The following is a 21,872-nucleotide window of genomic DNA, read 5'->3' on the forward strand; positions in this document are numbered from 1 at the left end:
CTTTGGTGCTGTTGTGTGTTAAGACACATGGAGCCACGGGGGTGGCACAAAGGGGACCTCCATGTGCTTGTGTCCTGCGTTCAGCCAGCTCTGGGAGGTGAGGACATTGAACTGTGGAATAGTTGAAGGGAGCTTAAACCTCATCCAGTTCCAACCCCCTGCCACGGGCAGGGACACCTTCCACTAGAGCAGCTTCCTCCAAGCCCCTGTGTCCAACCTGGCCTTGAACACTGCCAGGGATGGGGCAGCCACAGCTTCTCTGGGCACCCTGTGCCAGCGCCTCAGCACCCTCACAGGGAAGAGCTTCTGCCTAAGAGCTCATCTCAGTCTCCCCTCTGGCAGGTTAGGGTTGGAACTGGATGAGCTTTAAGGTCCCTTCCAATCCAAACCATTCTATATAATGGCCCATCCATCAAACCCATCTCTCTAATTCAGCAGCAGGCATGTTGTGTGGGACCATACCAAAGGCTGATACCAGAATCAGCCAGGCTGGAAAAGCCCTTTAAGCTCATCCAGTCCAACTGTTCCCCCGCGCTGCCAAGGCCACCACTAACCCATGGCATTGAGGGCCTCAAGTACACAGCTTCTGAACACTTCCAGGGACAGTAGAACTTTCTGGGAGATGACATCTGTAGCTCTTTCATTGTCCACCAACACAGTCACTCCACCATAGAAAGCCACTTCCTTTGTCAGGCACAATTTGCCCTTGGTGAAGCCAGGGTGGCTGCCTGAAAACACCTCCTTGCTTCCATAGGGCTCACCATGCCTTCCAGGAGGATCTGCTCCATGATCCTACCAGGCAGGAGATCCCTCTTTTGAAGGCAATGAGTGCTGTCCTATTTCAAATTAAATTCAAGGAATTTAAGCTGGTTTGGTTAAAACCTGGGTTTAGCAAACCATGAAGGTCACCAGCACCTGCCTTGGCATGACCCAGCAGCACCACGAGGCTGTGGCTTCTCTCTTGGGTTGGTGCCACTGGTATTTGGGACGACGGTGTTCCTGGAGACAGGACCTCGAGGAGGATGCAGGTACCATCAGCATCCATGATGGAAGAAGCTTTCTATCTTCAAAGTGCTTTGGAGATCATCACTAACTGCATCCATGAGGTGCCAGGACATGCAGAAGGCTCAGATCTCGAGATAGCCAAGTTCTGAGGTTCTACCCTCTGGAGGTGCAGCAACCCAGAGCTGAGAGAGGGTCTGGGCTTCCATCCCACCACCTCACTGCTGGGTCCATCTGCAGGACTGTGATGTGATGCCAGTGCCTGGCTGGGGTGGGAGGTGGAGGTTCTTTGGCTGCTTGACTTTTCACCCATGTTTTTGGGATGCAGGAGCAGTTTCGTGTTCATGCACGCACCTCTAGAGCTGAGCAGAGGAGCAGGAATCAGTGTCCATGAGCACGATGAGTTTGGAATCAAAGTCTTCCTCTATTCTACCAGCTCCCCACTTCTCGAGGTCCTTTGGCATCCTCAACAGCACCTTTGCTGGTCCTTGGCTCCTGCTGTCCCCAAAACCCCATTCCCAGTGCAATATATCCCAGCACAGCGCTGGTGAGCACAGAACCTGCATGGCATCCGCTCCATCCCTGGTGAGCACAGACCCAACGTGGCATCGGCTCCATCCCTACTGCCCCAAGGACCCATGACTGTCACCTCCCCATGGAGATGACCCCATGGTGGCTGCAGAAGCCCCCTGAAGACTGAAGGGACCAAAAAGAACCAAACCGGCCATGGTGCTGCCCACGTTTATTTGGTCCCAGCCTTGCAGAGGTAGCGTATGGCATGGACACGGCTCCACACCATCTCCAACCCCGACGAGGGTCTCCTGGGGGTCTCAGGGTCCCCCTTGCTCCCTGAAGGGGTTCGCTCTGGTCTCCATCACCCCTCCTGCTCCACAGGGGATGGAGGGGCTCGTCTCCAGCCCGGTTCTTAGTCCTCAGCCATGCTGCGTGCCCGGTTGGTGGCTGCCTCCACGGCGTTCATGACGGTGGCCCTCAACGCGCCCTTCTCCAGCTGGTGCAGTGCATGGATGGTGGTGCCGCCGGGCGTGCAGACGTCTCCCCGCAGCTTCGCCGGGTGCTCCCCTGTCTCCAGCATCATCTTTGCTGCGCCCTGCAACAGAAGAAGGACATGGAAGTGCTGGAGCAAGTCCAGAGGAGGCCACGAGGAGGATGAGGGGCTGGAGCAGCTCTGCTCTAGAGCCAGGCTGAGAGAGCTGGGCTGGGGCAGCCTGGAGAAGAGAAGGCTCCTGAAGGGGAGACCTGAGAGCAGCTCCAGTGCCTGAAGGGGCTGCAGGGAACCTGGAGAGGGGCTTTGGACAAGGGATGGAGGGACAGGCCAAGGGGAATGGCTTTAACCTGACAGAGGGGAGACTGAGATGAGCTCTTAGGCAGAAGCTCTTCCCTGTGAGGGTGCTGAGGCGCTGGCACAGGGTGCCCAGAGAAGCTGTGGCTGCCCCATCCCATGCCAGGTTGGACACAGGGGCTTGGAGCACCCTGCTCTAGTGGAAGGTGTCCCTGCCCGTGGCAGGGGTTGGAGCTGGATGAGCTTTAAGGTCCCTTCCAACACAAACCATTCCATGATTCTATGAGAGACCCCCCACGTCCCCTTCTTGCCTGAGCATTGGATGTCAGCACCCTCCCATCCACACCCCTGCGGCAGGGGACAAGGTGCTGAAGCATCCTTCCCACCACCATGCACTCTGCTACCTTCTGGTGGCCTCATCTTTGGTTTCAAGAGGGGAAACCGAGGCAGGACATCACCCAGCACCTCCTCCCTCACTCTGCCACCTCGCTGGCGCTGCAGGGCAGGAGGGAGAGGAGCAACACTGGGTGTCCCCAGGTGCCACCTCCCACTCACCAGCAGTGTCTGAGCCGCGATCCTGCTGGCTAAGCCACCTGGCATTCCCATCTTCACTGCTCCCTCGGCCAGTGCCTCGGCAAACAGATAGACCTGGGGCAGAAGAACATCAGGGGTGAGCGTGGTGCAAGGTGGAGAACCCCAAACACCAACTCCGGCCCCACACGGGTGGGATTTCTCCTGGTGCCCCATGTCCCGCTGGTGCTTACATAGGCTACCCCGCTGCCGCTGAGGCCGGTGTGGATGTTGATGTAGGATTCGGGGACCTCCTCGCAGAGGCCACAGGAGGACAAGAGGTTCTTCAGCAGGGAGGCTTCCTCGTCACCAGCACCACTGCCCCGGGCGAAGACCATTGCTCCCGCCTGCACCACACAGGGCAGGTTGGGCATGAGCCGCAGCACCTTGGTCCCGCTGGGGAGAAGCTGGGGAGAGATGGGGATGGGAGAAGGGTGCCAGCTCCAGGGAGCACCCAAAGGTGTCGTGGGACACTGATGGGTATCATACACTGGGGCTGGTGGAGCGGCGAGGTCCATAGGGTAGGATGTGGGGAGGGACATGGGACCATAGGACAGAGCACAATGGCTTGTCCTTCTCCGTGGGGAGGGAAGAGGAAGAGGAGGATGAGAAGGAAGAGGAGGAAGAGATGAAGGATAAGGAGGAGAAGAAGGGAGAAGGAAGAGGAGGAAAAAGGAGCAAGAGGAGGAAAAAGGAGCAAGAGGAGGAAGAGGAACAGGCAAAGGGATAGCAAGTGGGATAGGAAGAGGAAAAGGAGGAGCAGACTCACCCTCTGCAGTGTCTGGAGGGTGACACCGGCCACCAAGGAGACGACGATGTGGTGTGGTCCCACAGCAGGACGGATCTCCTGCAGCACACCCGGCAGCACGTGGGGTTTGGTGGCCAGGATGACCAGGGTGCTCTCCTGCAGCACCTCCAGGTTGCAGTGTGTGGTCCGACAGCCCGACTCCTGCCCATGCACAGGGAGAGGTGTCACAGCCTGGGACCCACCAACCCCACTGTGGGGACACGGTCTGGGGACCTGCTCTGGCCACAGAACCAGAGCTGGGATGGATAAGCCAAAGCCATGAATGGGGCAAAAGGGTGTCCTGACACCACGGTGAGGGGCATCCCAAAAGAAACATGACCAGGAGGTCAAAGGAGTGATCCTGCCCCTCTGCTCTCATGAGACCCCACTTGCAGCACTGGGTGCAATTCTGGGGTCCTCAGCATAAGAAGGACATGGAGCTGTTGGAGCAAGTCCAGAGGAGGCCACGAGGATGATCAGGGGCTGGAGCACCTCCTGTATGGAGCCAGGCTGAGAACATTGGGGCTGTTCAGCCTGGAGAAGAGAAGCTGCGTGGAGACCTCAGAGCAGCTTCCAGTGTCTGAAGGGGGCTACAAGGATGCTGGAGAGGGACTCTTCATCAGAGACTGGAGTGATAGGACAAGGGGTGATGGGTTCAAAGTGAAACAGGGGAAGTTCAGGTTGGAGATAAGGCAGAAGTTCTTTACTGTGAGGGTGGTGAGGTGCTGGCACAGGGTGCCCAGAGAAGCTGTGGCTGCCTCATCCCTGGCAGTGTTCAAGGCCAGGTTGGACACAGGGGCTTGGAGCACCCTGCTCTAGTGGAAGGTGTCCCTGCCCATAGCAATGGGTTGGGACTGGATGAGCTTTAAGGCCCCTTCCAACCCAACCCATTCCATGGTTCTACGTCTCCCACCCCACGGCCACCAAGCGCAGTGATCTGTCACCCTGTGCCCGCACTCACCCTCCATGCATCCAGGTTTTTGTCCGAGGGAGCACTGGCCAGGATGCTGCTGGCTGGCACCTTCCCTTGGGAACCACAGGGACAGGGGTGAGTGAGCAGATGGGGGCTGATCTCAGCCTCTTCTCCAACCCCAGCACCCTCAGGACAAGGAGCAAAGGGAGCCAGGGCCAGACCCTGCCATGGGAACGGCTGTGGGGACCCCATGGGTCAGCATGGGCACTCATGGGGATGGCTGTGGGCACCCCGTTGTGCCCCAGGGCAGTGACAAGGGGGGTGACCCCAAATGCAGGGGCCATCTCCCAGCTTCTGAGTAAGAGCAGGGCTGTCTCTGCCCTGGTCATGGGGCACGGTACCCGACTGCCCCCATGTCCCCACTCCAGTCTATGTGTCAGGGACCCTGGGGAGGGCGGGGGCCAGGACCAGGCTGTCCCCATGTCCCCACACTGCTCTATGGGGCAGAGACTCCGGGGAGCAGGACAGGACAAGGCTGTCCCCCCACTGATCAATGGGCAGGGACCCAGGGGAGGGCAGGGACCCCAGGGAGGGAGACAGGACCAGGCTGCTCCCAGATCTACCCCCACCTCCACAGGACAAGGACCCACAGGAGGGGCCAGGACCGCTATGTCCCCATGACCCTGTCCCCGCTCTATGGGGCAGGGACCCACAGGAGGGGCCAGGACCGCTATGTCCCCATGACCCTGTCCCCGCTCTATGGGGCAGGGACCCCCAGGAGGGGCCAGGACCGGTCTGACCCCATGACCCTGTCCCCGCTCTATGGGGCAGGGACCCACAGGAGGGGCCAGGACCGATCTATCCCCATGCCCCCCCCCCCCTGCTCTATGGGGCAGGGACCCACAGGAGGGGCCAGGACCGATCTATCCCCATGCCCGCCCCCCCCCCTGCTCTATGGGGCAGGGACCCACAGGAGGGGCCAGGACCGATCTATCCCCATGCCCCCCCCCCGCTCTATGGGGCAGGGACCCACAGGAGGGGCCAGGACCGATCTATCCCCATGCCCCCCCCCGCTCTATGTGGCAGGGACCCACAGGAGGGGCCAGGACCGATCTATCCCCATGCCCCCCCCTGCTCTATGGGGCAGGGACCCACAGGAGGGGGCAGGACCGATCTATCCCCATGCCCCCCCCCCGCTCTATGTGGCAGGGACCCACAGGAGGGGCCAGGACCGATCTATCCCCATGCCCCCCCCCGCTCTATGGGGCAGGGACCCACAGGAGGGGCCAGGACCGATCTATCCCCATGCCCCCAGGAGGGGCCAGGACCGATCTATCCCCATGCCCCCGCCCGCTCTATGGGGGGGCAGGGACCCACAGGAGGGGCCAGGACCGATCTATCCCCATGCCCCCCCCTGCTCTATGGGGCAGGGACCCACAGGAGGGGCCAGGACCGATCTATCCCCATGCCCCCCCCTGCTCTATGGGGCAGGGACCCACAGGAGGGGCCAGGACCGATCTATCCCCATGCCCCCCCTGCTCCTCCATCCTCCTCCCATCCCCTTCCATCCCTCCCTTTATCCCCATCCTCCTCCCTTTATCCCTCTCCCTTCCATCCTCCTCCCTTTATCCCCATCCCTTCCATCCTCCTCCCTTTATCCCCATCCCTTCCATCCTCCTCCCTTTATCCCCATCCCTTCCATCCTCCTCCCTTTATCCCCATCCCTTCCATCCTCCTCCCTTTATCCCTCTCCCTTCCATCCTCCTCCCTTTATCCCCATCCCTTCCATCCTCCTTCCCTTACCCCTCTCCCTTCCATCCTCCTCCCTTTATCCCCATCCCTTCCATCCTCCTCCCTTTATCCCTCTCCCTTCCATCCTCCTCCCTTTATCCCCATCCCTTCCATCCTCCTCCCTTTATCCCCATCCCTTCCATCCCTCTCCTCCATCCTCCTTTATCCCCATCCCTTCCATCCCTCCTCCCTTTATCCCTCTCTCCATCCTCCTCCCTTCCCCATCCCCATCCCCATCCCTTTCCATCCCTCTCTCTTCCATCCTCCTCCCTTTCCATCCTCCTCCCTTTATCCCTCTCCCTTCCATCCTCCTCCCTTTATCCCCATCCCTTCCATCCTCCTCCCTTTATCCCTCTCCCTTCCATCCTCCTCTCTTTATACCCATCCCTTCCATCCTCCTCCCTTTATCCCTCTCCCTTCCATCCTCCTCCCTTTATCCCCATCCCTTCCATCCTCCTCCCTTTATCCCTCTCCCTTCCATCCTCCTCCCTTTATACCCATCCCTTCCATCCTCCTCCCTTTATCCCTCTCCCTTCCATCCTCCTCCCTTTATACCCATCCCTTCCATCCTCCTCCCTTTATCCCCCTCACCACTCCAAGCTTGGGCTGCCCCTTATACCCCTGTGTGTACCAGGCTTGTCCTTGTATTTGGGGTTTCACCTCCCGGCCTTTGGGTCCCGTCACACCCCCCCCCCCCCCCAGATCACACCCCATTATGCTGCTGCCCTGGAGCTGCTGGGCTCTGCTGCTCCTCTGCACCACAGCCAGGTCGTTTGGGTGGCTGGGCCTCAGCACCCTCCAAGAGGAGGTGAGGACCCCCCCAAGTGTCCACTTGGAGGTGACCCCAAGGGATGAGCAGCCCCAGGACGAAGCCTCACGCAGGGTCCCATCACCCTCGGACTCCAGTGCCCATCAGGTGTGGTTGTGAGGCTTCCGCTCCATTACTGGGAATGGGGGTCCTTGGGATCCCCCACCCTGGGTACTCCCTTTGCCAGATGTGGGGTGCCCTGTGTTGGCATGGGATGGGTTTGGGGGTGAAGGCCAAGTGCTGGGGTGTCCTTACACTGTTTCTCTTTATTTTGCACCCAAACCCAACCCCTTTTTAGCCCTCATCACCTTGGCTGTGCTGGCAGCACCCATGGGTGACTCCAGTGCTGCCATCATGGTGTAGCTCCAGTTGTCCCACAGCAACCTCAGTGAGGAGGAGGTACCCGCAAGCTGCTGGTGAACCTGTTCCTTGTAGCTGCAGAGCCTGAGGAGCACCCAACCACCTCTGCTCAGCCTCCCCTCCTCATTTTGGGTCAAAACCAGCCCTATTTAGTCCATTTCCCCTGTTGCAGATACAGGTTTCCACTACCAACCCCCTTCCCACCTCCATCCTTCCTTGCTTCCAAAGGCTTTTCCCAAGTCTCTTTCCTCAGTGCCATGGGATGGAGGTTCAACACTGGGGGCTCATTTTGGGATGCCCATGGGGACAGCCCCTGTTGTACATGGGCATCACCACAGGGGGCTGTGGAGCCACATCCCATCATCGCCACCCTGACGTTGACCTCGGGAGGGGCAGGGGAAGCCACCGGATGGGGGTCTGCAACCATGTCTGGAGACCCCCATCCACCACAACCTGCAGGAGCCGGTGCAGGATGAGACCCTCAGCAGCAGCGAGCAGCACCGGCTGGCCCAGCTCGTGGAGGACATCACCCAGAGGATGGGTAAGAGCCATCAGCAGGATGCTGCTTCATCCCTGTGTCCCGCTCTGGGGACCAACCCAACCTCTTGTGCATCCCTATAGGGCGGATGAGCATCCGTGCGGCTCCAGGCCACCAGGTTGTCCTCTCCAACGATGAGCAGCAAAGAGCTCAGGATGCCTCTTCCAAACGAGGTGGGAGCATGGCAAACCCCATTCCCAGCTTATTTTTGCACCAGGATACCCCTGGATGCAGCTTCTCCAGCTCATCCCAGCTCCACATGCAGAGGGCAACCTGGACCTTCTCCTGACTGAGCAGCGCCGGTCGGAGGAGCTGATGGAGAAGGTGCAGAAGCTCAAGGAGAGCCTGGTGCTGATGCTGGCAGCTGTGAAGGATGCACAGAACCAGATGGATAACCACCTACAGCACGTCCACAGCACCCTCAACCCACGTGGTGAGGTGGGGATGGGTGCTGGAGCGTGGATGGGTGCTGGTGGGTACCAAGCTCTTGCTCCTTGTCCCACAGGTCAGAGCTCAAGTGTCATCTCCACCTGCATCCTCTATGTCTCCTACTTCATGCTGCTGGTCTCACTACTGGTTCCCACGCTGCCCCGTGTCATCATCCTCCTCCTCTTCCTCGTCTCCAGCGCCCTCAGTGGGGTCCTCAGCATCGCAGAGCTCTCCAGCCTCCTGGCCCTTGCTCTGGCAGGTGGGGATGGATGTTGGGAGGGCATGGTTGGGGATACATCAACTTGGGGGTGCTCTGTCCTCTCCCACCCCCTCTGTTCTCCACAGGGCAGTGGCTGGTGGCAGTTTACAGTGGTGGTGCTGTGCAGGCACCATGGTTGCTGCTTCTCCAGGAAGAACCCCATCACTGGCTCACCTCCACCCCAAACAGGTAGGAGATGGTTGGGGGGCATGGGCACAGCATCCTTAATTGCTGCTAGGCCCCATCGTTGGTGTCCCATCCTGCTGCCACCATTGGTCCCCAGGAACAGACAGGACACATCTTGGTGGCTTGTCTGCAGCTTCTGGCCACCTCATCCCACTTCCCTGCCCTATTTCTGCCCAAAGGAGGGTGTGGGGAAGTTGGAGACAGGGGTCATGATGGTGACACGGAAGGACCAAGGCGATGGGGCTCTGGTTTTCCTCCTCCCCACATAGGCAGTGTGGAATGAAGCTGCTGCAGGAGGAACTGGACACGGTGGAGATGAGCTGCCTGCAAGGTGAGAGCGTCCAGGCAGGAGGACATGGGAGAGATGACCATGAGGTGGGGAGGGCGCTGGGGGCTGAAGCTCCAGCGTGTCCCCATCCTGTGCTGGGTCATGTCTGTGTTTCCCTGCTGGCCTGGGCCCAGCAGTGATGGGAGTGTCAGCACCAATGCCATGTTCCTGCAGAGCCAAGCCCGGAGCAGCCCTCAGCCATGGCAGGGGACCTCCCCAGCACAGCAGGACACACGTCACCCCCCCATGGGGGCTGGAGGACAAAGCTGAGCTCGAGGAGGGTAAGTGTGGGGTGGGATGTACCCAGGTGGGGCCAGACCCTGCTCTTGGGGTCCCCTTGAGGGTCAGGTCCTCATCATGACCATACTCGTGGGTGCAGGACACCCCATTGGGAGAGGGGCCAGGGCTGGGGACAAGACACACGGGGACAAACTTTGGGTGGAAGGGGGTGTCCTGTATGATCCATGTGTCCTCAGGGGACAAAGGGACATCTCCTGCAGGACAAGGCTGTCAGCAGGGATGGAGGATGCCCTGTCTAAACCCCTTCTTCTCCAAGCAGGAGATGCTGGAGGTGTCCGTGGGCACTGGGAAGCACTGGGAGCCCAAACCCTGCAGCCCAAGCAAGTCCAGTGGCATGTGAGTCCCATCCATAGAGGACATCCCTTATCCAGGGCCACCAGGGGCTGGTGTCATTGTCAGTGACCTGACACTGGGGGGACAACCCTGCTGGGGAGGCTTTTTGGGGTGCTGATGAGTCTCTCCTCTGCTGTTAGGTCCTTGCTGGCCCCACGGTCCCTATGCCAAGGGCTCACCAGGGCCGGGCAGCGATGCCAGAAGAAAGCCATCCCTGGCCAGGACTTCTGCCATGTCCATGCCATTGGTTGAACCTCATGCAGCAGCTTGGTCATGGGCTCATCTCCCCATGTTTGACCCTCTACTCCTTCCCAGAGGGGTTTTAAACCCTCTTTTGGCTCTTCCAGGTCCTGCTGGAGAGCACGTGGTGGTGCTCAGGACCCTGAAGGTGCCATTTGACGTGGGTATGGGACTGTTCTGCAGAGCAGATGTTCCTCATCCCACCACTTTTAACCTATTTCCATCCATTTTAATAAATGCCCTATTTACAGCTGGAGCTTCCCCCATTCTGGTGTCCCCCCATTCTGACGCTGGGGCTTTGGGATCATCTGCATGTGCCAAAACCAACAGCAAAGGCCTGGTTGCCATTCCTGTGCCAGAGGAACCCTAATCCCCTTCCCTTTATTACAGCCTAATTACAGGTAATTAGTAGTGTAACCCATTAGACCTCAGCCAGAGCCACCAGCTTCTTGGACACAGCCAAGGTGGTGGCTCCACTTGGTTGCTACCATCGAGTCTGGGGTCCCAGCACCTTTTGGGGTGCCCAAACCTTCTTTCCACCTGCACTGAGCATCCCACACTGCTCCCAGCAGCAGGTGGGACCATGGTGGCTTCACAGTGGGCTCTGGTGGCCCTTCTGTACTTTGGAAATGTCACTGTGTTGTGTCCCCCCCCCCCCCCAGCCCTGTCCTCTGCCCCAGCAAAGGACAACCCTGAGTTGAAGAGGATGATGCTGGCGCAGCATTGACCCGTCACTTCCTGGCGTTGGTGTAGTTGGTGCTGAACCAGGCACAGGTCTCCTTCACGGCTGGGAGGGAGAAGATGGGATAGGTTTGGGATTGGGAATGCAGTTTGGGCATGGAATGGTTTGTGTTAAAGCTCATCCAGTTCCAGCCCCCTGCCATGGGCAGGGACACCTACCAGTAGAGCAGCTTGCTCCAAGCCCCGTCCAACCTGGCCTTGAACATTGCCAGGGATGGGAAATCTACCACCTCTTTGAGCAGCCTGGTCCAGTCTCTCACCACCCTCACCACAAACAATTTCTTCCTCTTTTAGCTTAAAACCACTAAAAAAGCCAGGCTGGATGGAGCTTGGAGCAACCAAGGTGTCCCTCCCCATGGTAAGGGATTGGAAGTAGATGAGCTTTAATGTCCCTTCCAACCCAACTCATTCTATAACCCATTCCCTTTGTCCTACCACAACAGGCCCTACTACACAGTCTGTCCCCATCTTTCTTATAAGCCCCCACTGAAAGGATGGTCTACCCTGATGCCACCAAGGGTAACTGTGGTGGGTAGGACCTCAGTGTTTCATGGAGACCCCATCTCACCTTGCCTGAAGGGTGTGAACTGGAAGCTGGGCAGGTAGCGCCGTAGCTTGGCATTGCTGGCTGTCTTCTTGAACTGCCCATCGGCCTTGGTGGTGTCAAACTGGGATAGGAAGGGTTAAGGGGAAAGAACAGGTCTTGCTTTGTCCCAGTGTCCTATGGGAGGGATGCTCTGGACCACAGCATCTTTCCTAGAGCCCTATGGATGCTGGTGGAAAGTGAGGTGCTGCCCATGCTGCAGCAGCCCTACGAACAAGGGGTCCAACCTGTGGTGAAGGATACAAGAAGCTCTCCCCTGAAGTCCATGGCCTCCACAATAGCTTCTGCTGCCTCCCTGATGGACACTTCATCTTCTTCTCCCACTGTGGAGATGGGCATGATTGAGGCTGGTGGCCCCATCCTCTTGCGAAGGGGTTGAGGGGGGATTATGGGGTCTTACCTGACAAGATGATGGGTTCCACCTCATCGTATTCCCGTAGGACCCAGAGAAAAAGCCTGGCCAGGTCCTGTGGAAGGGCAAATGGTTCTTAGGGGGTGTCTATTGCCCCCAGCCCTGCCATCACAAGAGGACCAAGCCCTGAGGACGGCCAACGCTGCCCAGGACAACCCAGGTGGACTCCAATGGTCCCCTAAGCCCCATACCCTGCCCTCCCCAAGCCATGGGAGGAGGGTGGTCCCCAAGGCCATACCAGGGAGTAGATGAACTGTCTCCTGGGCTTGCCTGTGCCCCAGATGGTCAGAGCAGAGCCATTCTCTGTAGGAGGAAGGGAGAGCAAGTCCATGAGCATCAGAGCCACCTCCATTCATCCCAGCTACCCTGCAGAGCAGATAGGAGGGGAACCCCCCTAAAAAGCTGTAAGCAGTCCTGCTGCACTCACGTTTAGCCAGGTAGACCTTGTGGATGAGCCCTGGCAAGACGTGGCCATCCTCGATGTTGAAGTTGTCATGTGGTCCAAAGACGTTGGTGGGGATGACGGCGGTGAAGCGGCAGCCATGCTGCTCGAAGTAGCCCCTGGGTGAGAGGAGGGGAGGTCAAACAACTGCGGTCACCCCCCTCCAGCATGGAGCTGTCTCCAGAAGCACAAAATGATTTGGGTTGGAAGGGACCTTAAAGCTCATCCAGCTCCAACCCCTGCCACAGGCAGGGACCTCTTCCACTAGAGCAGGGTGCTCCAAGCCCCTGTGTCCAACCTGACCTTGAGCACTGCCAGGGATGGGGCAGCCACAGCTTCTCTGGGCACCCTGTGCCAGTGCCTCACCACCCTCACAGTAAAGAACTTGTTCCTTATCTCCAACCTGAACTTCCCCTGTTTCACTCTGAACCCATCACCCCTTGTCCTATCACTGCAGTCCCTGATGAAGAGTCCCTCTCCAGCAGCCTTGCAGCCCCCTTCAGACACTGGAAGCTGCTCTGAGGTCTCCACGCAGCTTCTCTTCTCCAGGCTCAACAGCCCCAATGTTCTCAGCCTGGCTCCATACAGGAGGTGCTCCAGCCCCTGAGCATCCTCGTGGCCTCCTCTGCACTTGCTCCAACAGCTCCATGTCTTTCTGATGTTGAGGACCCCAGAACTGCACACAGTGCTGCAAGTGGGGTCTCACAAGAGCAGAGTAGAGAGGCAGGATCATCTCCTTTGACCTGCATCTCTATGTGCTGAGCCCAGGTTATCTCCCCCAGCTCTGTTCAATTACTGGGAATCCCATGGAATTCCCTTTGCCCTGATAACTGATGGGTGCTTACATCCTACAAGGGCTCTCCTATCTGTTCCCTCATACCTGTTCTGGATGTCAATCATCCTCTTGGCATAGGAGTAGCCAAAGTTGGAGCTGTGAGGTGGCCCGTTGTGAATCTGGGGATGACAGAGCAGAGTTAAGCAGGGCAGGGACCTCTTCTGGGCTGTGCATGGTGCAGGAGATGCTCACCATGGTCTCATCAATGGGATACGTTGTCTTGTCCGGGAAGATGCAGGTGGAAAGGCAGGAGACCACCTTCTGCACCCCTGTCTCATACGCTGAATGCAGGACGTTGTCGTTGATATGGATGTTTCTCCTCTAGGGATGGAGGCGAGTGTGAGATCTGTGGGGTGAGTCCACCAAATCCCTCCAAATCCAAGCTCTGTGCTCCCCACAACCCTGCACCCTATGGGTAATAACCCATAAGCAGCTCCAGAAACCAGAGGAGACCTGGTTTAGCCATTGGAGCAGAGCAAGCCATGTCTCTATGTCCCACCTCGGGGCACCTGACAGTGCCCATTCCCTGGGTGCTCACCCAAAAATCCAGGTTGTAGCGGATGTTTTTGAAGAGACCTCCAACCATTGCAGCCAGATGGATGACATGGGTGGGCTTGTGCTGCTCAAACAGGGCCTTGGTCTCTGTGGCGCTCCTGAGGTGGGAGATGTTGGGGTTCAGTGGGGTCAGTGGAGGAGATTGGAGGCTTCCCAAGGGAAAACCCCATCAACTCACGTCAAGTCGGCGTCTCTGGAGGACACAAAGATCCACTCCTCCTCCGGCCGCCCCTCTCCATCAGCCACCACCTTCTCAATGGCTTTCCCCACCAAGCCGGTGCCACCCGTCACCAGGATGCGTCTGGCCACCGGCTCCGTCACCTCCATCGTGGCCAAAACCCTATGTGGAATAGAGGGGAAATAAGCTGGGGTCACCTTGAGCGTCCTGGCTATGGACCACCGAGCTCACCCCCACTCTGGTGCGGGCACCCATGAGCATCATGCCCACGGGATCAATTTTAGGGGGCCCTTTACCCTCTTCTTCAAGCCCAAGCAGGAAGGAAAGAGGAAGAGGGGAGCCTGGCGGTGCCGGGGCGGCAGAAACTCGTCAGCTCTGGTTGCTAATGAACTAGCTGGTTGGTGGCCCCACGGGCTCCTCCTGTGGAGGTGGCACCTGGGCTGGAGCCAGATGCTGCCACGTTGTGACACACAGCACTGCCCGGCCTCCAAAAAGGGAGGCTCACCCCACACACCCCATGCATGGGTCCCAGGTCTGCACCCCAGGTCTCCCCCTGCACCTCAAATCTCAGGTCTGCACCCTAACCCCCCCCCCCGTACCCCAGGCCTGTGCTCCAGTTCTCCTCCTGTAACCCAGGAATGAGGCCTGAACCCCAAGTCTCCCCCTGCACCTCAAATCTCAGGTCTGCAATCAGGTCTGCACCCCGTATCTCCCCTGCACCCCAACTCCCAGGTCTGAATCCCATGTCTCCCCTGCACTCCAACTCCATGCCTGCACCCCACATCCCCCCTGCACCCTAAACCCCAGGTCTGCACCCTAGAAATCCCCTTCACCCCAAACCCCAGGTTTGCACCCCACACCTCCCTCTGTACCCCAGATCCCAGGTCTTCACTCAAGTTTGCACCCCACAACTCCCCTGCACCCCACACTCCAGGTCTGCACCCAGATCTGCACCCCACAACTCCCCTTCATCCCAAACCCCAGGTCCGCACCCCATATCTCCCCTGCACCCCAAACCCCAGCTCTGAACCCCCCATCTCTCCAAACCCCAGCTCTGAACCCCGTATCTCCCATGCACCCCAAACCCCACGTCCGCACCTCACTCCTCCCCATCCCCCAACCCCGCCCCCCCATCCCTCCCCTCCGGGGGCCCCCCATCCCTGCACCCACCGAGTACTCCCGTGGTGGTGGGGGGGGTGCCCCCCGAAACGCTCCTTGGTGGGGCGAGGAGCTCCTTCTCACCCCGGAACGGGGCTCGGCTGGATTCGGCTCCGTTCGGCTCCCCGGCAGGACTCGGCTGGATTCGGCTCCGTTCGGCTCCCCGGCAGGGCTCGGCTAGATTCGGCTCCGTTCGGCTCCCCGGAACGGGGCTCGGCTGGATTCGGCTCCGTTCGTCTCGGTCGCTCAGCTCCGTTCGGCGGAGCTCGGCTGGGCCCGGAAGGGCTTGACTGGGCTCGGCCCGGAGGGGCTCGGCTTGCTCGGCCCGTTCGGCTGCACTCGGCTGAACTCGGCAGCACTCGGCTAAACTCGGCTCGGCTCTTCTCAGCTGTGCTCGGCAGCACTTCCTGCTGCCGTTACCGGGCGCCGCCGCTCGGCTGCTCGGGAAATGGAGTCCTCGCCAGGGAGCACGGGGACCGGCCACAGCATCGGAACACACCGGGACCGGCCACAGCACCGGGGACACACCGGGACCGGCCACAGCACCGGGGACACAGCGGGTCCGGCCACAGCATCGGGACACACCGGGACCGGCCACAGCATCGGGACACCGTGAGCACCGGGACCGGCTACAGCTTCGGAACACACCGGGACCGGCCACAGCTTCGGAACACACCGGGACCGGCTACAGCGTCGGGACACACTGGGACCGGCCACAGCATCGGGACACAGCGGGACCGGCTACAGCACCGGGGACACCGTGAGCACCGGGATCTGCTACAGCGTCGGGACACACCAGGACCGGCTACAGCATCGGGACACACCGGGACCGGCCACAGCATCGGGACACACCGGGACCGGCCACAGCATCGGGGCACCGTGAGCGCCGGGATCTGCTACAGCGTCGGGACACACCGGGGCCGGCCACAGCATCGGGACACACCGGGACCGGCCACAGCATCGGGACACACCGGGACCGCCTACAGCATCGGGACACACCAGGGCCGGCTACAGCATCGGAACACACCGGGACCGGCTACAGCACCGGGGACACCGTGAGCACCGGGATCTGCTGCAGCGTCGGGACACCCCGGGACCGGCTACGGTGCCGGGAACACCGGGACCTGCCACAGCATCGGGACCCCGGACACACCGGGACCTGCCACCGAGCCGGAGACACAGGGACCTGGGAAGGGAAAGGCAATGGGAAGTGGGGAAAGGGAAGGGAGTGGAAAGGGAAAGGGAATGGGAAGGTGGCAGCGGGAAGGGGGTGGCGGTTCCCTTCTCGCTAACACAAAGGGCTCATCAAAAGGGAATTCGATGGGAAAAGTTTTACTCATCTGTAATGAACTTAAACTGAGATTAAAAACGAGCCGAGTTTTCCGGATGGGGGGTGTGTGTGTGACTGGGTCGCTCCAAGCCCCATCCAGTGTGACCCTGAACACTTCCAATGGTGGGGCATCTGATAGATGAGCCAGGGCAATGGAAAAGGCTGAGGAAGATGTTACAGGTGCTATTGGGAGCTTCCTGCTGCTTCCCAGGATCTTTGGGCACTACTTAGGGATAACCCTTTTTGGCTGAGCTCAGCTGGGCAGGTCTTCTGCATGCCCCAAACCAGAGGACAGCCCAGGAGCTTGCAGCAGGCAGGGTAAAGCTTGGCCAGATCCCATCACCACCAGAGAAACGCTGCTTCGTGACGTGTGGTTTCCATAATGAAGCTTCCTTGTGGGTGACCTTTTTTTGGATTCCAGCCCCACTCCCTGCTCTGCCTTCCCCATTTCTCCGAGGAAAGTGGGGCAGATGGGTATGAACTGCCTGGATGCAGCCCATCCCAGCGTGGAATGTGAGGATGCCGTATGGTTGTGGTCGAGCTCCAGGAGCCCAGGTGAGACACACCAGCTCTAAGCATCCCTCTCCCACTTGGATTCCAGTTCTATGGCTCTTTTCCAGGTCATGTCCCTCCCTCCATTCTGGCTTTGGTCCATTTTATCCCAGGCAGCTGAGCTCCCACCAGTTTCCATCGGGATTGTGGGTTGCTCCCCACCAACATGCAGCCTCTTGGCAATGGGGACAGGCTTGCAGAGCCCCAAAGGGGAAGGCTGGGATGGGAAGGGGAGCGATGGCCACAGCTTTTCCTTGCTCTTGCTGACATTGGGTGGTTTCTCATAGTGAATATGGAGAATTTCTGACTTGGGCTGGAACAAGAATGAGTCTGACTCCTTGGAGACTCATAGTTCATGGGACTAGGAGGAGCTGCTGTGCAAGAGCATCCTCGCCATCATCACATTAGGTTCTGCTGAGTCCAGTCCTCTTGAAGGAGGGAGACAAGGGGAAAGTCCACATGTGGCTGCAACCACAATGGGGTTTGGGTGCTTGTTTGAGACATGGGTCCGGCCTGCGTGGCCGAGAGTCCCATTAGGACCTGTTTCACATCCCTCCTGCTGCCTGCCTAGCTTAGGGTCTCCTAAGGATGGCGCAGCCAAACAGACCTGGATCCCCAGGGTGGATGAGAGAGGCATGTGCTGGTGCTGGGCAGAGGGAAACGTGGCTGTGAGCCTCCTCCCAGTGCTCCCTTGAACCCGTCTGAGCTGACTGTGCCCAAAATAAGCAGCTTTGGAGCAAGTTTGGGCTGAGACACGCTTTGAAGCATGAGGCAGACATCCCTCCGGGCCTGACTGCTCGGGCATGTCGCAGGGCTGCAGGGAGGTGAGATCCTACACCCGTTCCAGTCCGAGGGCTGATGTCAAGCTGGATAGAATCCAAAGGGAACAACTATGGCTCATAAGAGCTGCTATTCCTTGGCTTTGTTTTCTGTTGGTTATACATGAAGAGGAGCTGAATCAAGCTCCTCAATGAGGCTGCATCAAAAGGAGTGTGAGCAGCAGGTTGAAGGAGGTGATCCTGCCCCTCTGCTCTTGTGAGACCCCACTTGCAGCACTGTGTGCAGTTCTGGGGGTCCTCAACATCAGAAAGACATGGAGCTGTTGGAGCAAGTCCAGAGGAGGCCACGAGGATGATGAGGGGCTGGAGCACCTCCCGTATGGAGCCAGGCTGAGAACACTGGGGCTGTTGAGCCTGGAGAAGAGAAGCTGTGTGGAGACCTCAGAGCAGCTTCCAGTGTCTGAAGGGGGCTGCAAGGCTGCTGCAGAGGGACTCTTCATTAGGGACTGGAGTGATAGGACAAGGGGTGATGGGTTCAGAGTTAAACAGGGGAAGTTCAGGTTGGAGATAAGGAAGAAGTTCTTTACTGTGAGGGTGCTGAGGCACTGGCATAGGGTGCCCAGAGAAGCTGTGGCTGCCCCATCCTTGGCAGTGTTCAAGGCCAGGTTGGTCACAGGGGCTTGGAGCACCCTGCTCTAGTGGAAGGGGTCCCTGCCCATGCAGGGGTTGGAGCTGGATGAGCTTTAAGGTCCCTTCCAGCCCAAACCATTCTATGATTCTATGACTATTTCAGTGCTACCAATAGCCCTGGAAACTGTGAATTTCTGTCTCAGCCCAGAGCTCACCTGTTTTGCAGGAGCATTTTATAAAGTGAGAAATAAAAGCAACAATGGAGAAGAAAGACTGATGATAACTGGTGATCTTTGGTACCCAAAGATCTGAGGTTGAGGGCCCCAGCTGGAAGGAAGAGAGGGTGGCACAAGTGACTATCACCACACCACCAGCTCCTTTGCCATGCAGCTCCACAGAGCCCCATCTTCACAGCAGAGCAGGGTCACAGGCTTGTTCCTTCACCTTGTCCCCATTGCCTCATGCAGGGCCTCGTTGAGCCAAGGTGAGGAGGATTGTGACCTCACACTGGGGGCTTTCTGTGTGACCTCAGAGCAGAGGGATGGTGGCTTGGGGGCCCCTGCAGAGGTGGTCCAGAGACTCTGCAGCAGGGAGGAAGAGCGGTCTGAAGACCTCCTGCACTGCTGGACCCTGCATTGAAGAGGGGCTGGTGGCCTGAGCATCCCTCTAGGGATCATTTGTGGACTCCATAGCAAGGTGAGACCATGGCCTGGGAACTCTGGCATGGGTGGAATGGGGACCTTGCAGCCAGAAAATCAGTATAACAAGGACCCACATCTGGGTCAGAGGAAGACTCCAGAGCAAGGAGGGTGCTGACCTGGGCACGCTGCGTGAGATACCTAGGGTCCTTGCAGCAAGGGGAGGAATGGACACTGCTGATCCCTGGTGAACATCACCTGGAGTTTTGTGTCCAATTCTGGGCTGCCCAGAGAAAGACATGAAATTCATGGAGCAAGTCATGGTGCCTGGGAGCAGTTCCATGGACTGCATGCCCTCACATCATGAAGAACATCAAGAGGTAGTTTCTGGGAAAGTAGAGGCTGTTGAGTTTGAAAGGTCAAAGGCCTGGTGCTGATGGCATTTGTTAGGGCGGGCAGTAAGCAGGGCCAAAGCATTGAAGAGGTTTGGTGTTGTCAGTGAGGTCATCCCGTGGCACTTGCGTGCTGTGGATTGGAGGTGTCTTGTGAAGAGCAGGACCCATGTCCTCGCAGCCCTGTCAGGCTGGTCTGGGCTTTGGAACTGTGCTGGCCGTGAGGGGCTGCCCCTTCCATCACATTGAGTCCCTCCCCGCCTTGTTGTCAGGTCACTAAGTCTGTCTTCAGGCCTGTCCTTTCTGGATGAGCTCTGTTGGTGTCTATACGTCCTTTGAGTTTGTGAGGTTTTAGCTGGTTGTGGTGGGTTTATGTGGAAAGGTCTTGGCAGCCATTGAGCTGCTGTGGTGGATGCAGTAAGAAGATGCCAGAGGTTTCCCCCATGTCTGATAAAGGCTGAGGGAAGGACCCACCTTGGGTAATTTTGTGCAAGGATGGACCTGGAAGGGTCCCCATGGTGGATGAGGGGAAGAGTGTGAGAAGGAAGGAGTGGCAGAGACATGGGGTGAACTGATCACAACCTCCATTGCCCATCCCTATGTGCCATTTCGGGTGAGGGAATATGAGATTCAGGAGGCAAGGTTAACCTTGAAGAAGGTTGGGGGAAGGTGTTGCCTTGTTCCTGCGCCTTGTCCCCAGTGCCCCATGCAGAGCCCCGTTGAGCCAAGGTGAGGAGGATTGTGACCTCACACTGGGGGCTTTCTCTATGACCTCAGAGCAGAGGGATGGTGGCTTGGGGGTCCCTGCAGAGGTGGTCCAGAGACTCTGCAGCAGGGAATATGGTGGTCAGGAGACCTCCTGCACTTTTGGACCCTGCATTGAAGAGGAGCTGGTGGCCTGAGCATCCCCCCAAGGAATCATATGTAGACCCTATAGCAAGGTGAGACCATGGCCCGGGAACTCTAGCATGGATGGAATGGGGACCATGCAGCCAGGGGGTCAATGCAACAAGAACTCACCCCTGGGTCAGAGAAGGAGTGCATAGCAAGGAGTGTGCTGAACTAGGCAACCTGCATGAGATACCTATGGTCCTTGCAGCAAGGGGAGAAATGGACACTCTACTGATCCCTGGTGAACATCACCTGGGTTTCTGTGTCTAGTTCTGGGCTCACCAGTAGACATGGAGCTCCTGGAGCAAGTCGTGGTGCCTGGGAGCAGTTCCGGTAGGCTGGGAGTGAGCTCATGCCCCTCATATTGTGAAGATCAAAAGGTACATTCTCAGAAAGCAGAGGCTGTTGAGCCTGACCTCACTCCCACAGAAGGCGATGGAAGAAACCTTCCTGGAGAGCAGTGCCATGCCCAGCAAGGTCAGGGTGACAGGCTGTGGTTTAGGTGCGGATTTTGAGAGTGGAAATTGTCCTTGACCAACCTCTGTGTCTTCTCTGTTGAAGCCACTGGGTGTTGGCAGAGGTTAGAGCAGTGTCTATTGCTGAGCTGTCCTTGAAGGAAGCCTTTGTCACTGTCTCCCATTACACACTACTAGGAAGCAGAGAAAGTCTGGTTGTGAAAGAGCCCTGTGAGGAGGACTGCAAAGTGGCTGAAGGGCTGGCCCCAGAGGCTTGTGGTCAGTGGCAAGACAAAAGGCTGTGGGCACAAGGGAAAAAAAGGTGAAATTCCATGGGCAAAGAAGGAAATCCTTTTTCAGTGTAAGGAAAGTCAATGAGTGGAAGAGGTTGTGAAGTCTCCAAGGTGGAAGCTACTGACAACCCAGCTGTCCATGTCTAAGACAAGCTGCTGTAGCTGGACACTCTAGCTAATAACTCTGAGTTAGTCAAGTGTGTGCTGGTAGTCAAGGTATGCGAAGGGGAGCGTTACCACATCAAATCATTTCTTTGAGCCAGTGGATGGGCATGGATGGCCTCCACCTGCCACTGTATATTGTTGCTGGGTGTCCTGCATTTATCCTAGGAGATGACTAGTGGCCCTTTTCCACCAAACCTAGTGGCCTGTAGAGACCTGACTTTTGATGGGTGAAGGTGTAAGAGCCTTGGTAAAAGAAAGGAAGAGGAGGCTTTTCAGGCTGGGATGCAGGAGGACTTTATTGAGGAAAAAGGGTTGAGAAGTCAGAATCACCAAGTGGAAGAAAGAGGATCTGATGTGCAAGTAGAGTGACCATCTGTCAAGGTCTTCTGCTTGCAGAAGACTATGACAGAGTTTCAAGGCCTTCCTACTTTGCAGAAGGAGCAGATCCCTGAAGTTTCCCCCAGTGTTTTCTGCCCTTTGAGATGTTTTTAATAGCAGAAAGTACTGAACATCACCAAAGGAATGATGCACAGAAGGAAGTGTAAAAAGAGGAGGATCTATGCGATATGATGCAAAGAGGCTGGTCTGGCCCCCAGCCCTGCTTCCTCTCCTGGTGCCTTGAGATTAGAAGCTGTTGTGGGCAGGTCCACTCATCAAAACCAGCAGAGACATGCATCT

General features: G+C 58.0%; 3 protein-coding genes across 6 annotated transcripts; 1 reads left to right on the forward strand and 2 right to left on the reverse strand.

The window, feature by feature from the left end:
* Positions 1–1,726: 1,726 nt before the first annotated feature.
* Positions 1,727–4,829, reverse strand: PYCR3 (pyrroline-5-carboxylate reductase 3). Of its 4 annotated transcripts, none has more exons than XM_057406693.1 (5): positions 4,621–4,829; positions 3,642–3,821; positions 3,067–3,219; positions 2,858–2,950; positions 1,727–2,110 (listed from the first exon to the last, which is right to left on the reverse strand). In XM_057406693.1, the coding sequence occupies exons 1-5, from the start codon at positions 4,822–4,824 to the stop codon at positions 1,928–1,930; spliced, it is 813 nt and encodes a 270-aa protein (XP_057262676.1). In that variant the 5' UTR covers positions 4,825–4,829; the 3' UTR covers positions 1,727–1,927. The 4 variants fall into 4 exon arrangements, with proteins under 4 accessions (XP_057262676.1, XP_057262674.1, XP_057262675.1 ...); XM_057406691.1 differs by having other exon boundaries at positions 3,067–3,279; XM_057406692.1 differs by having other exon boundaries at positions 3,642–3,851.
* A 2,249-nt stretch (positions 4,830–7,078) lies between these two features.
* LOC130597788 (uncharacterized) lies at positions 7,079–9,926 on the forward strand. Its single transcript, XM_057406660.1, has 9 exons — positions 7,079–7,279; positions 7,991–8,072; positions 8,153–8,242; positions 8,335–8,502; positions 8,575–8,757; positions 8,844–8,946; positions 9,213–9,274; positions 9,446–9,552; positions 9,831–9,926. Exons 1-9 carry the CDS (start codon positions 7,079–7,081, stop codon positions 9,909–9,911), a joined length of 1,077 nt encoding a protein of 358 aa, XP_057262643.1. The 3' UTR covers positions 9,912–9,926.
* An 870-nt stretch (positions 9,927–10,796) lies between these two features.
* Positions 10,797–14,113, reverse strand: GFUS (GDP-L-fucose synthase). The gene is made up of 10 exons (XM_057406694.1): positions 13,912–14,113; positions 13,717–13,831; positions 13,371–13,499; positions 13,224–13,297; positions 12,329–12,462; positions 12,140–12,204; positions 11,890–11,956; positions 11,733–11,812; positions 11,454–11,553; positions 10,797–10,931 (listed from the first exon to the last, which is right to left on the reverse strand). Exons 1-10 carry the CDS (start codon positions 14,058–14,060, stop codon positions 10,876–10,878), a joined length of 969 nt encoding a protein of 322 aa, XP_057262677.1. The 5' UTR covers positions 14,061–14,113; the 3' UTR covers positions 10,797–10,875.
* Between the last annotated feature and the right edge of the window lie 7,759 nt (positions 14,114–21,872).

Source organism: Pezoporus wallicus, unplaced genomic scaffold, assembly GCF_028554395.1.
Source record: "Pezoporus wallicus isolate ANWC-B61680 ecotype Strahan unplaced genomic scaffold, APGP_CSIRO_Pwel_v1 contig_13859, whole genome shotgun sequence".
In the NCBI taxonomy this organism is placed as follows: Eukaryota; Metazoa; Chordata; class Aves; order Psittaciformes; family Psittacidae; genus Pezoporus; species Pezoporus wallicus.